Source organism: Lissotriton vulgaris, chromosome 1_1 (genome assembly GCF_964263255.1).
Source record: "Lissotriton vulgaris chromosome 1_1, aLisVul1.2, whole genome shotgun sequence".
NCBI classification, from domain to species: domain Eukaryota; kingdom Metazoa; phylum Chordata; class Amphibia; order Caudata; family Salamandridae; genus Lissotriton; species Lissotriton vulgaris.
This window is the reverse complement of record NC_141685.1, coordinates 1,133,638,654-1,133,653,626: the sequence shown is the minus strand read 5'-3', so window position 1 is coordinate 1,133,653,626 and position 14,973 is coordinate 1,133,638,654. Positions and strand designations below refer to the sequence as shown.

At 43.8% G+C, this 14,973-nt stretch overlaps 1 protein-coding gene across 2 annotated transcripts in view; it reads left to right on the top strand.

Annotated features, from left to right (window-relative positions):
* Positions 1-14,973, top strand: part of VAV1 (vav guanine nucleotide exchange factor 1) — a 606,828-nt gene that overhangs the window by 347,692 nt on the left and 244,163 nt on the right. For both annotated transcript variants that reach the window (XM_086963789.1, XM_086963790.1), the window contains exon 3: positions 9,086-9,144. In XM_086963789.1, coding sequence (XP_086819915.1) covers positions 9,086-9,144 — 59 coding nt within the window. The remainder of the gene's footprint in view (positions 1-9,085; positions 9,145-14,973) is intronic.

Sequence of the window (14,973 nt, the reverse complement as noted above, 5' to 3'; positions counted from 1 at the left end):
CCAGCAGATGCTGACACCTCATTACCTCTCGGAGAAGCCCCGCACAACTTCCAGTAGATTAATACATTTCATAAAAAGGATAATGCTAATGGATAAAGTGGTTTGTATTCTGTCTTGTGTTATGCTTTAATAAGCTCGGAAGTGAAAGAGTCAAGCAAATGCAGAAAACAGAAAAGAGAGCGATGAGGGGTGACAGCCTGGCACATATTTATACAACAAACTCGGTGGTAGTGTTTCTCATAAGAGAAAACGTCCGCACCTAATGTTGAAGTTATTCTCACTGGGTACGTAATACGTAAGGTATCAAAAAAGAGGTGCACTGAGAACTTGATAAGACACCCACCACCAGGGGTGTTTGAGCAATGCAACTTAATGCAAATACTGATGATGAGTGCTTTGCAGTGGAGACTCGGCGCCGAGGATAACGAATAGAAGACTTATCAAGGTCTTCAAGAATCTCTACCCCAGTAAGACAAGATTTACCTCCACGCAGCGAGTCGCACCACCTCACCAAGACAAACTTCCAGTAATGTCCTTATGTTCTTATAACACTCAACGAGGGGCCTAATAAAATGAAGGTACTTAGATGGAACCCACATCTGGAATAGCTCGCTGTGATCAAGACATCCAATAGGTTTCGTACATATCGACGCTTCATACCCTTATCCTTTCGAATTCTAGACCTCTCCGACGCCAGACCAGTATAGACTAACTAAGATAGCCTTGAAAAAGCCCTGGAGAGGGCGAAACACGTGTCGGCAGTGTAAAGCTGGGAAACTTTTAACATATTTGACTAATAAAGAACTTGAAGCACAAGATTTGGTTTTGGATCCATACTTTGAAACTGCTATTGAACCATTGGTTGATGTTGGTGTAATAACCTTGGAAACAATACCACTATCCTACAGTAATGTTCTCTGAGAATGGACTTTGAAGAGGGTGCTTGTGCAATTTGGTTGTTCTCTTGAAGCCTGGCACATATGATGAAAGAAAACAAAGGGACGAATAAGACAGACAAACTGAAATGAAACAAACGGGTAGGCAAATAATCTGGAGAGAGACACAGTAAGATATAGAGAAAGAGGGAGCTGAGAGAGAAAACAGTACAAGAGAGGGCACGTGATAGCGTGAGAGAGAATTAGGGAAACAAGAGCGGCCGGGAAACTGAAAGTACGGCCGGCCAGCCATGAATAACAAGCAAATGCAGAAAACAGAAAAAAGAGCGATGAGGGGTGACAGCCTGGCACATATGATGAAAGAAAACAAAGGGACGAATAAGACAGACAAACTGAAATGAAACAAACGGGTAGGCAAATAATCTGGAGAGAGACACAGTTGAGACATACAGATATAGAGAAAAAGGGAGCTGAGAGAGAAAACAGTACAAGAGAGGGCACGTGATAGCGTGAGAGAGAATTAGGGAAACAAGAGCGGCCGGGAAACTGAAAGTACGGCCGGCCAGCCATGAATAATTAGGGGAGGAGAAGCCGCAGAGCACACGCTGGGAGAAGCCCTTTGATGTGGTGGCGGCCGTGAAAAAATGCAATTAGGAGGGAGGGAGGGAGGCTGATGCGCGTGCTTGTTTGGTCACGTGATACACGTGAACTCGCAGAAAACCGCACAGAAAAAAGCCTTAGTTTGACGAGTATTTTGAGCACTAGAATTCTCTCCATTTTCCATTCCTGCGGAATGGAAAAGGCGAGACCTAAAAAGGACCAGATGTGGTGGCCGCTCCTTTGCCTACAACGGGCTAAGCTCTGGAACTCCCCCCACTCCATCTGTGCCCCGGTTCTAATTTGCTCCTGAAAACTCTTCTTTTCAGTAAATCTGCATTGCTCTTAGCTGTATCCTTGCTCGTGCGATCCGCAGTGCTAGGACGCCTAAGGATAGCTATCGCGCTTAACAAATGGTCTTTTCATTTAATTTCATTTCATTTCACATAACCTTATTGAAACCCCCACCCCTTTCCCGGCTTTCTTCTTGAAGCCCACTCTTTAAAAGTTTAAATTACATCTGAACCACAAGTGACCCCCTGCAACTTAAAAACATCTGAAGCAGTGGAGAAGGCCACAAGCACATGGTTCAACTCAAATGTGGTCAACATGAAAAGATTAGGATACAATTTGAAAGAGAGTGGACAAAAACGCAAGCAACAACTGACAGAACTTGTTAAACCCAGATTTTACATTTTTATATTACAGTAGAGAAAGTAGAGAAAACTCATTAAAATAGTCAGAGAAGAATGTGAAACTGGAAATCAAAGAAGCTCCTGTCATCTCGAACTTCGAAAGGCTGGTGATCTTTTCATTTTTTTGTAAAACAAGGCCCGCATGATTTGTATGTGTATATTCAAGAAAAGTCCGTGACACCAACAGTCAGACTAGTGGAATCTCCTAACATATGTACCATATTTGTTTCCTTAATTGCACTACACTTCAAACAAATATATGAAACTTGAAAAGCTGCAAACTTTGAATATCTGTGTTGAAGCTTGTACAGCCAACATAAAATCTGCCTCCTTATGCTGAACCCGAAATTATCAAGAATCCTAAATGGCACATTTCCAACACATAATATGCACAGCTTTACTAAAGAAACCTGCATCAAATGCTCTGGAAACAGAAAAGTAGAGACATAGGCAAGACCTCTCCTTGTCCACCCTTAGAGCCATGAGAGCCACAAAGCAGACACAACCCAAACCTTTTGATTACCTGGCCCCTAAAGCCTGTAGGATCTTTACTTTTTCCTATTGCACTTTCTTCTAAGAGCTTTAAAAATTATTTGCATTCAGTTTCCTAGCCACACTGGAGATTTTTATAAACAAACATTTACAATGCAATGGTCTTGTCTTTGTTAAAGTTAGAGCTATTGGCATTGCAAATGGCATTTTTTTCATTTTTTGTTTTTTTAAACATAAATAAAGGGTATTGTCATTTACAATGGCAATAGGTGAGCATTAGAGAGTAGTAGAGAGTATTAGCAGACACAGAGCCCCCCCACACACACACACAGAGAGCCACACACACAAACACAGAGCCACACACACAGAGAGAGCCACACACACACACCCACACAGAGAGCCACACACACACAGAGCCACACACACACACAGATAGCCACACACACACCCAGCCACACACAGAGAGCCACACATACACACACAGAGCCACACATACACACATAGAGCCACACACACACACAGAGAGCCACACACACAGAGCCACACACACACACACACAGAGCCCCACACACACACAGAGCCCCCCCCCCCACACACACAGAGCCACACATACACACAGAGAGCCACACACACTCACAGAGAGTCACACGCACACACGCACACATAGAGAGCCATACACACACCGAGCCATACACACCCACACAGAGCCACACACACACACACAGCCACACACACACACAGAGAGCCACACAGATACACACACACACAGAGCCACACACACACACACACACACAGAGCCACACACACACACAGAGCCACAGAGACACAGGTCAGCCGGTGCGCTGGCGTCCATGCCCTGGGCACCCACTGCCCCATATCACACGCCCATCTCTGCCCAGTAACGCCCCAGGGAACAGAGGCAAGAAAGGCGATCACAACCAGGGGGCAGAGGCAAGAAAAAATGATCACAACCAGGGAAGAGAGGCAAGAAAAAACTATCGCAACCAGGGAAGAGAGGCAAGAAAAAACGAGCACAACCAGGGAAGAGAGGCAAGAAAAAATGGGCACAACCAGGGAACAGAGGCAAGAATAAACTATCACAACCAGGGAAGAGAGGCAAGGAAAAACGATCATAACCAGGGAAGAGAGGCAAGAAAAAACGATCACAACCAGGGAAGAGAGACAAGAAAAGCGAGCACAACCAGGGAACAGAGGCAAGAAAAACAATCACAACCAGGGAACAGAGGCAATTAAAAACAATCACAACCAGGGAACAGAGGCAAGAAAAAACTATCACAACCAGGGAACAGAGGCAAGAAAAAACGATCACAACCAGGGAACAAAGGCAAGAAAAACAATCACAACCACAGGCCCACCTCTGCCCAGTAACGCCACAGTCGCCCCTTCACACTGGCCGTGCCCTCTCTTCGCCTACCCGGTGTACACCCCGCCCCCATGCACCCCTTGTTGAGCCTTCCTTCTTCGCCCGTCATGCATGCCCGGGGTGGCCATTTGTGCAAACGGGCACTGCCCGACGGGCGGGTCTGTGCGTGGACCGGTTTTTGGGCTGTTTGAGGGCCTGCTTTGTGGTCTGCTGTTTTTTACTGTTTATTTCCCCAATAATCAAACAAACGTTGCTCGCTACAAGCTCACTATAGCGCAGGACTTATGCCTCGGCATACTTAAAGCACCTCAATTACAAAAATATAGAAGTTACCCCTCATCCTTGAGGCCAGAATTAGGTCAAACCCCTTCTGGAGTGTGTTGCTTTCCATTACAGAGGGAATTTAGCCAGTGTGTTTGGACTGAACTGTTGCTAATGGAGCAGAAGCAAGATTTGGCTCTGCATAGAGCGGGATAGAGGTCAAAACTATGAGCTGGAATACAGCCCCAAGTAATTTCCAGTGCGGAGTTTAATTCAAGCATTCCACACATCACCTTTTATGTTTTCCTCAGCGCGCCGTGTACACCAGTAAAGGTATCAAGCTGATTTTCACTGATTAGGCCCCTTATAAGCCAAAACCGGTCCACAAGTAGTAATACATATCTAAATACTTATAACACATTTAACATATATTTAGAAAACAAAACAAAATATGAACGTATTTTAAAGTATTCCCACAATCTGTCCATATTCCATGTGGCATCCTGTAGTCCACTTTTAATAATGTTTTAAGTATACGTTCAATCTGTGCAACAACAAAAAAAGAGGACACTTGACTGTCCGCCCCAGCCATACGCTGACGAGATCCAAAAATCCATATTTTTAGCTCTGCCCTTCACCCCACATCAGCCCCATCCACCCCAGCTCTCCATTTTCAACACTAGTGTCGCTCCGGCTGATGCACTCCTACCCCCACCCGAGCCTCCACTTCTATGTGCACCACAGCCTCCATCTTCAGTTCCACGTGCACCACAGCTTTCAGTCACACCCACCCAGAAGCAGTTATACATCCAAGCTCCTGTCCTAACCCAGCTTCTGATCTCTAGATCTGCTCACCTCCAGGCTTCTGTCACCCCCTTCCCCGCCTCCACCTTCAGTTCCACTCCCACCTCAGCCTTCAGCTCCACACTCTCAGTTCATACCCCACCCACCCAGACTCAGTTATACACTCCAAGCTCCTGTCCCACCCCAGCATTTCTAGATCTGTTCACCCCCAGGTTCCTGCCCCCCTCCTTCTTCCTAGCCCCTACCTTCAGTTGCACGCCCACCTTAGCCTTCAGTTCCACACTCTGGGTTCATACCCCATCCACCCAGACTGTTATACACTCCAAAAACGATCACAACCAGGGAACAAAGGCAAGAAAACCGATCACAACCACAGGCCCACCTCTGCCCAGTAACGCCACAGTCGCCCCTTAACACTGGCCGTGCCCTCTCTTCGCCTACCCGGTGTACACCCCGCCCCCATGCACCCCTTGTTGAGCCTTCCTTCTTCGCCCGTCATGCATGCCCGGGGTGGCCAGTAGTGCAAACGGGCACTGCCCGGCGGGCGGGTCTGTGCGTTGACCGGTTTTTGGGCTGTTTAATGGGCCTGCTTTGCAGTCTGCTGCTTTTTACTGTTCATTTCCACAATAATGAAACAAACGTTGCTCGCTACAAGCTCAAACGTTTATAGCGCAGGACTTATGCCTCGGGATACTTAAAGCACCTCAATTACACCCAGACTCAGTTATACACTCCAAGCTCCTACCCCACCCCAGCTTTTCCAGATCTGCTCACCCTCAGGCTTCTGTCTCTCCCCGCCCCTTCTTAGCCTCCACCTTCAGTTCTACGCCCACCGTGGCCTTCAGTTCTACATGCAGCACAGCCTTCTGTCACACCCACCCAGGCACAGTTATACATCCAAGCTCCTGTCCTAACCCAGCTTCTGATCTCTAGATCTTCCCACCCCTAGGTTTCTGTCCCCCTCTTGTTAGCCTCCACCTTCAGTTCCACGCCCACCTCATCCTTTAGTTCTACACCCTGGGTTCATACCCCACCTACCCAGACGCAGTTATACACTCCAAGCTCCTGCCCCATCCCAGCTTCTCTAGATCTGCTCACCCCCAGGCTCCTGCCCCCCTTTCCCCGCACCCCGTCAGTTCCACGCCCAACCCCCACCCCGCCCTCTCTTCCTAGAAGGATGCTGCCCACAGCCATGAGACTAGGGGGTCCCAGGGGTGACAGAGGCCTCGGTTCCAACATACAAAAAACAACTCCCCCACGGCCTCCTATTATTTTCACGAGATTTACCTTCAATTACATGGGCATAACCAATCCATAATTATACGTCATTTTGACTTTCTCATTGGTTGTTTTCATATCATTTTTTTCAGTTATTAAAAACAGTTCATTTCTTTACATAATACGTTATAATAAAAAAAATCATGATTCAAAGAACATTTTTCATTATTCATACAAGAAAGACACACCTATAACCAGGTAGAGAACAAAACACACATTCCCCACTTTCTCTCATTCAGCACACAGTCATAGCCTCATACATCTGGACATGTTAACATTCCTATTATTATTATCTCTATTGTCCAATATCTATCCACTCTAGTCAGTGGGATTTTAAAAGGACTTTGGTCAGCGCGTTTCGGTGGAAGGTAACAGCGATAGAAACCACCTTCATCAGGACCCGCCAGATTTACCAATCTATGTTCTCGCTAACCTGGTTAGGATTCATGACTCAAATTTCTTTTGGTTGTTCTTTTTATTCATAGGACCTTATTGGAAGTGCGTCTGGTTCTAATTGTCAGCAGACCTTACATATGTTACCTGCAGTTTTCTGTAAGCGAGATGGAGGGACATCCACTCTTTTTTTAAAAATTATTTAAACGACCAGCTCTTGGTATTCGTAAACAAATTCTTTGAATAGGTTATACCAGGGCTGAACAACACATCCACCAACGGGGTCCTATAATCGATATCTGGGTTCACTGTCACTAATACCCACAGTCCCTTTGGATACAGTGGTGACCTTCGAATCTACGATGAATGTACTTCATTCAGAGTTCACTCCTACGGACGCACAAGTTTCTGCCAGGCGGGTAATAACAATTTCATAGTTTCCACATACCATCTCCGTCCTGCATTTCGCACCATCAGCATCAGCTGTCGGTTCCATGCCCTTCCCCCACCCCGCCCTCTCTTCCTTGAAAGATGCTGCCCATAGCCATGAGACTAGGGGGTCCCGGGGGTGACTGAGGCCTCGGTTCCCTCTGTGGGACGGGTGACGGAGGTCTGGAGGGTCCCAAACTCACCTAGAGCCGGGTAGTGTCCGTGGGCCCCCCGGTGGTGAGCAGCACCCGCCCCAGAGTGTGAGACGTGGCTGTGGGAGCCGCAGGGTTCGGTATGGCCGTAATGCTCTGCATAAACCGCTGCCCATGCGGCACAGGGGCGTTGCAGCACCCCCAGCCCCCTCCAAGGCCTCTACTCCCGCAGTGCGCCCCCACTTGGCCAGCATCACGCCCGCTGCCCCCTCACTTCTCGGGACCAATGCTCAGGCCGCAGCAGGTAATCCGGAACTGCCCCAGACAGACACCCCGTATCCCAGAGAGCACTGCGCGACGGGGCCGCTCTGCCCGCAGTGGGCGCCAACTCTATGGCGCCGGCACGAGGGGGGCTGTACTGGGGCCGACTGGTGCGCCCGACTCTCAGGGCCCATGGAATGTGGCCGGGATGTGCGGGGCATGATGGGGGGGGGGAGGAGGAGGAGGAAGAAGGAGGGTAAATGCAAACCCTCCACACAGAGCCCAGCAGCAGCGGCGGCAGCCAGGGAGCGCATTGGCCGGGACGGGAGAGCCCAGGAGAGGAGGTGAGAAGAGGGGTGGGGGGAGAGGAGGCGTCGAGGATTAGGAAGATAAACGGGGGCAGAGGCAAGAAAAGCGAGCACAAACGGGGCAGAGGCAAGAAAAGCGATCACAGACAGGGGGCAGAGGCAAGAAAAGTGATCACAAACAGGAGGCAGAGGCAAGAAAAGCGAGCACTCACCGGCTGGGTCGGAGGATTCAGACGTTCTCCCTTGCTTCACTCGCGGTGGGGGCAGGCACCGGCAATGTGCCTCGCGCCCCCTCCACCGTCGGGCTGCACCAGGGGCATCTGGGGGGCTCTCCCTTAACCACGGGAGCCCCGCACCGGCAGCTTCTCTACTTCTTGCGGCAGCGGTCAAGCAGAAATGACTCTCAGAAAAGCCCGGTCATTTTCAGACTGGGGACGTGTTTTTCTTTCTCTCCTCTTCCCATTGGCTGGAATGTAAAATTCCAGCCAATGGGAAGAGGAGAGAAAGAAACTAAAAAACACGCCCCTCAATCTGAAAAAGACGGGGCTTAAATTAAAGGACATACCTCTTCTCCAATGGCTGGTCAGCATTTAGGAGGCCAGCCAATGGAGAAGAGGGGCGGGTTCAAGCCCCACTCTGGAAAACATAAGATCTCGCCAGCGAGACTGCGCAAGCGCAGCCTTCGCTAGCCGAGACCTAATTACACTTTAGCAATATAAATATGTGGTTATTTATATCCGTCACACAAGAACCCTACTCATGATGGATTTGAAGAAGCAGTGATAACGTAGTTCATTGTTGATGGACTAAAATCTCCTAGGACCTTCTTGAAGCACCTGACAAGAACACTAACGGCTGGATCACTGCCTTCCATGCTGGTAACCTGGATGACCGACAGAAATAGGTCTGTCTTTTAAAAGCACAGTTGTGAAAGAGCAACTCATTCTAAAGTTGGAAGTATCAGTATGGTACTTTCTCATTTTTTGTCACGGTCGTTGTGAAGCAAAGTGATCTCAAGTACAATGTATTATCATAAAGGCTGCAGTCACTTGTTGTCTTTTAAATGTGACTTCTTGCTTTCTTGGTTCTTGTTACTGTACTTGACTTCACAAGTTGTATTTTTTCTCTCCCGCAGGTTATCGATACCTTATCAATTTTATCTTGGACGTCCGCGGCACAGGATAAAGGCTTTATGTGAGTACATTCTGGGGTACGGTTGTGAATTCACTATGGGGTTCACTTGTGAATACACTCTGGTGTTTATGTGTTACTTTACTCTAGGAGATTCCTGTGATTTTATTCTGGGATACCTAATATATTCAGTTCTTTGTATAGCAGTAACCCTGGCAAAGGAAGGGCTATTTAATCGCCTTACAGTGGCTGTTGATGGACAAAAATACAGTAATGGAAAGAGAAACGCAATGAAACAAAGTAATCGTAGCAGGGGATTCACATAAACTAATATTTAAAATAGAACGCAAGTAAAAGAAATTGAAATAAACATATGTACTATCGGTCAGTCAATTAATCAACTTTATTCGGTTAATTTAGAAACCATAAAACTCACTATAAAATCCATTAAAAACATAGTTTAAAAAGTAATTATGATGTTACAACCATAACAATACATCTTTACATTAAACATCCTTCAAAGTTAGACACAATGGCATAACAAGCAATAAATCGCACAAATCATGTTGAATTAGGCAACATAGACCAGCTGTTATTCTGACTATTTCATTAAAACATTATAAAAACCTGTTGATAAAATCCTAAATATACCCAAAATTTTGCATAAGTTCATATTATGCCTAAATCATTTTCTTTGAATCACTAAAGACATTCAGTTTACCATATAATAATGTTTCAGTTATGACCCTTATAATCTTCCTTGCATGCCAAATAAAGTTATCCACAGATAGGCATAATTTGAAGGGATTGGGGGTGAAGTTGCTGTAAATAAATAAGGTAAAGTTGACATTGCTTATTATTATTTTTTTTTTTAGCAGCGGATTAATATAATGCTTCCTTGGTATTGAATAGAAACCCCCAAAAAATAATAAGTGTAAAGTACATTGTGTTTTTAGCCAGTCACATGGGCAGACAGGTAGCTTTTCACAAAAGTCATATTTTACAAGGAATGCAATTAATTAGTAAATGGTACTAAGATGAAATCTTGTAAGGATGAGTCTATGATGTAATTTAGTAACCATACTAAAATACGGTTGCATACCTTCTTTAGTGAGCAAGAGTAAGTGTGAGTGGACTGTGGGTTTTTACACCTCCCTAATATCCCTTCAATTTTTCCTAATTGTAAAAAACTGGTAACGGTCTCTCTTGCTCACAATCGTCTAGATTCAGACTCATCAAAATACTCAGGTAGTCATTAGGCTATTGAACATGTACCTTATATACATTAACCATGGCATCTAATCTACACCATCCAGTTTAAAACAAACATTCACTATTTTTGTATTCAGTGTTGCGGCTGGTTTTTACCATATCGAATACCACAGTAATGATGAGGTCTGATTAATGCAGTCCTCTATAAATGCAATACCTAATTTAGAATGGCATATAAATTATGCGCAGCTAATTGGTACATATAGCAGTTGTTTAAGAAAGGAATTTTCCTCCTCCTGTATAATATCCACATTTGTATGACCCCAAGAACCTGCACCATAGCAGGCAACTGACGCACACTTAATATTATAAATATCTATAATTTATTTTATTGCTGTCGTAAAAGGATGTCGAGAATGCATGGCAACATCATGAAAGTATCAATAATAGGTAAAGAAAATTATTTAAACCCTGGTCTAGGATTAATAACACATTTATTAAGGGGAATCAGGTAGACTTTTAGCATTTAGGGCCTAATTTAGAGTTTGGCGAGAGGCCTGACGTCCATCAGGGTGGTGGAGGACATTACATCTTCCACCCCCCTGGACTACCACCTGCCATATTTAGAGAGCACCGCTGTTATTGTGCTGATCTCTGTACCTTCAGAGGAACTGCCATCATGGTAGTTCCTCTGAAGTCACTAAAAGTCTGGTTTTTACTCCGATCGGTTTTGAGGAGCATCCACCAAACTTTTTGTTTGTCAAAAAAAACTCCCAAAATAGGAGTTTAAAAAGAAAACAACTAATGACCGACTCCCTTTTCCAGTGAGTGTTTGTTAGGTGTTGTAGGGGTCATTATTTGACTTATTCTGGTTGTCACCACCAAATGTTCACTGGTGGTGACATACAGAAAAAAGAACATCAGGCAGTCCACCCTAAATAGGCCACGATGTTTGCTTTCCTTACTCCAATGGCCAGCACTCCACCAGGCAGTTGGAGGAAGCTTTCCATTGACAAAGCTATAAGGGTCATCGCAATTAGAAATCTGACCGCCTGACTCTAAATAGGGCAGACAGACCAAGAGTTTGTCTGACAGGGTATTCCGTCACGTTTGTTATGGAGTATCTTGTTTGCCAAACTCTAAATGATGCCTTAGTCTTTAAATCTAGGCAATAATATTTCGATTTGTTCCAGTTAGTGAAAAAATTCTCTAAAACCCATTTTGACAATCTGTATGAAGTTAATCGATTGTCACCTATTTATAAATCAGAGTCCTAGTACTGATAATGCAATTTTTATAATAAATAGTCCTGTACAGTTGATCTAATGGTTATCATAATTTAATCTGCTAAAGCTTCCCAGGCTCAAGGCCCGGATAGAGCCCAGTTGCAGCTGTACGAACAAACACAAAGTCCTGGGCCAAAGTTTTGTGCCTTTTATTTAATGCATGTCTGTTTAGTGGCATCATTCCTGGCATGTGGAGAGGGAGTATTCTATATAAAATATATAATACCTCATGTATTAAAAAACCATTATACGTTCCTTAAATAGTGAATTTTAGGTCATCGCTATTTAAGGAATGCAAAATGGAACGTAAGAAAATAGCTATTACCTAATAACGATTCCTAAAGATTCGCAATCGCAATTAGGTAATCTCTATTTGGTAATAGTACCCCCTTCGCTCCTATAGATGCAAATGGTTCTGCATTACCTAATATGCGGTTACCTAATTGGTAATGTCACATTAGGTAATGCAATACCAAGGGTACCCAGAGGCCTAAGGCCCCCCTAAAGCACCCCCAAAAGAAAGTGCACTTGTGAAGCGCACACATGGCCTATGAGCAAGTGTGCGCTACATGGCACTTTGAAAAATGCATTTTTGTGCATTTTTCAAAATTTGCACATGGTTACCATCAAATATATATATATATGTTGTGCTACGACCATAATCCTAGAGTCGTGCTTGCCGATACACGGCTAAATGTCTTGTTAAAATTCAAAAACTAAAAGAAATCTCGTTTGATTTGTATACTCAAATATGGGCATCAAAGCCGTTTCAGACACTCCAAGATGGCACTACCTTATTGTGGTCGCGAATAGTCCGTCTTTCATTTTTGTGACCAATTGTGGGTTTTAAAAAATTGTGCTGCGTTCCTCATTGTTGAACCACTGACGAAGGGACGCTGTCCCGAAACGCGTTTGCTTGAATAAAAACTTTGCTGCATTACTTGAGCCCGTGAGTGCTGTGTCTTCGTTCGCGGCCCGGCTGGGTATGGGTAAGGAGGACTGGAGCTGCAATTTGAAAACGCGGTACACCGCTGCGTTTCACGGCAACCGACACCAAGAGTGACCCACGATACCGGTGTATCTGGAGCTTGAAAATATATATATATATATATATATATATATATATATCAACAAAAGTGCCCGCTGCTTAAGGACGCCACTCCACGAAAAATAAGTTCACAGAACCATTTATTTTCTGAAACCAGCTCAGCTTTCCAATTGTTCATTACCTTCCCTGACGCGTTTCAAACCAACATGCTTCTTTTTCAAAGGGAAAACACAGTCTGTCAGCCACAGATCAGCACAGCACACCCTCCAGCCTTCAGTTCGTTTTTTACTTTTTCAATTAACCTCTCCAGAGGCCTCACTTAAACAGGTGTGGAAATTCGTGTGCATTCTGGGGTTTGAAGTTTTTGTGCTGTGCCCAATTCTTCCCCTCCAGTGGGGTCTGTGTAATTTGCTTGCAGATGAAATATTTTAAAACAGTGTTCTTTTTCCGGTTATTTTAAGCCCTCCATTGGGCCTCAGAAAGACATGCCAGTTCCTTTTCTTTATTTTATTCCTCGTGCTGCAGACAGGTTAAGCACAGTTCCAAACCTTGCAGACCCATCATTTAATGGCGGTGCATCCTCCACGGTGAGGCTACCGTGTATGAAATTTCAACAAAAGTGCCCGCTGCTTAAGGACGCCACTCCACGAAAAATAAGTTCACAGAACCATTTATTTTCTGAAACCAGCTCAGCTTTCCAATTGTTCATTACCTTCCCTGACGCGTTTCAAAGCAACATGCTTCTTTTTCAAAGGGAAAACACAGTCTGTCAGCCACAGATCAGCACAGCACACCCTCCACTCTTCATATACATATATATATAGATCCAACTTGTCCTTAATGTGCTTAGCAGCACAGACAGGTACGCAAACTTCAAAATATTGCCAGAGTCAGACTTCTTGTGCAATTGCTTTTATTTTTCCATGCTGGTGAATATATATATCTCTTTTGGGAATATTCCCCCCAAGTATAGGCCCACAAGCTATTAGATGCTGCTAGAAAGCTGTTTGTGAAATACATCATATATCTCTTGAATGAATTGTCAACGCATGTACCCCTACTTACTTTAAAGTAGCAAGGCTTCAGAGCAAACTGTTTCACAATCTATAATATTAACTCTTTTGGGCTGCTATGTGAGAAACATCCCACCTATAGAAATTACAGAACTTTGGTGGTTCTAGTTTTGCTTAACGAATAAGAAGGGCAGAAGGGAGATTTTAGAAGGAATTCTATTGAAACCAATTTGATGTCTGGTTTGAATTTTATTATGGAGGCCTCTTTGTTTTAATCAATAGGTGAAATATTATACAGTGTCTAGTGGGTGAGGAGGCATCCTGTAGCATGTTATCTATGTGATCCTAAGGAATGAATTGAGTTGTTTTTTTGTTTATTCCTTGTCTAGTATAATTTATCTAAATCTGAAATTAGATCAAGTTGTAATTCTGTAATTTAAGCATACAACTTTTTTATATGTATAGTACTATTACTTCCTTTTAATATTTTGTAATTTTTAGTTGTATGTGTTGATTGTATTGTTTGTTTTGCCAAGTCAGCAGTATATCAAACAAATAGATTCAAACTGAAACAGCATTAAAAGCTACCACTTTAAGCAGCAATTTCCAGCCACTTTTCATAAAGTTAATCTACCTGTCCTTCTAATAAATGAATTGAAGAAGTGTCATACAGAAAGTTGGATAAGGGTTCAACTGGCCGCAGCCATTGAATTTATTGCCACCTTAAATGTAAATTAATTGACCCTTGCTCTTTTCTCTGTATCTTGCCAACCTCCCAGCAGAATTAAACAGGATAAGATATTTCCCACCACAGCTGAGCAAACAAGATTACTATTTAATGTATGCTGGTGATACTATGTTATTAGATTTTACACTCATAGGCTTTCAGATGAAATTTATGTCTTGAAAGCAGTTTATAAATTACATCTGAAAAATAAAGATTATGACATTTAGAACATCACTTTTGGAAGAAGAAATATACCTGGAGGGCTAATATTGGCCTAGTCCAGCAATATACCCCACTACAGTTTGTTGCTTGAGTGTTGATGCATCAACAATAGTTACTGCAATACTCGCCTATAGAATTGAGTGTTTGCCTCTACACGGAAGTGCTTCAATTGAGATTGTCAAAACCATTCTATCCGAATGTTATTTAACGGTGATCAAATCTATATCAATATAGGAAATTCAGCTACAGTTAGAAGTGGTATGCATTTTTTAAAGAGGTTTACCCAAGATTATGGAATGCCATTAAGATGGCTGAGTTCTAGTCCATATAAGCACTTATTTTCACAGAAATTAATTCTATAGATAATATAGATTTTTTAATCTG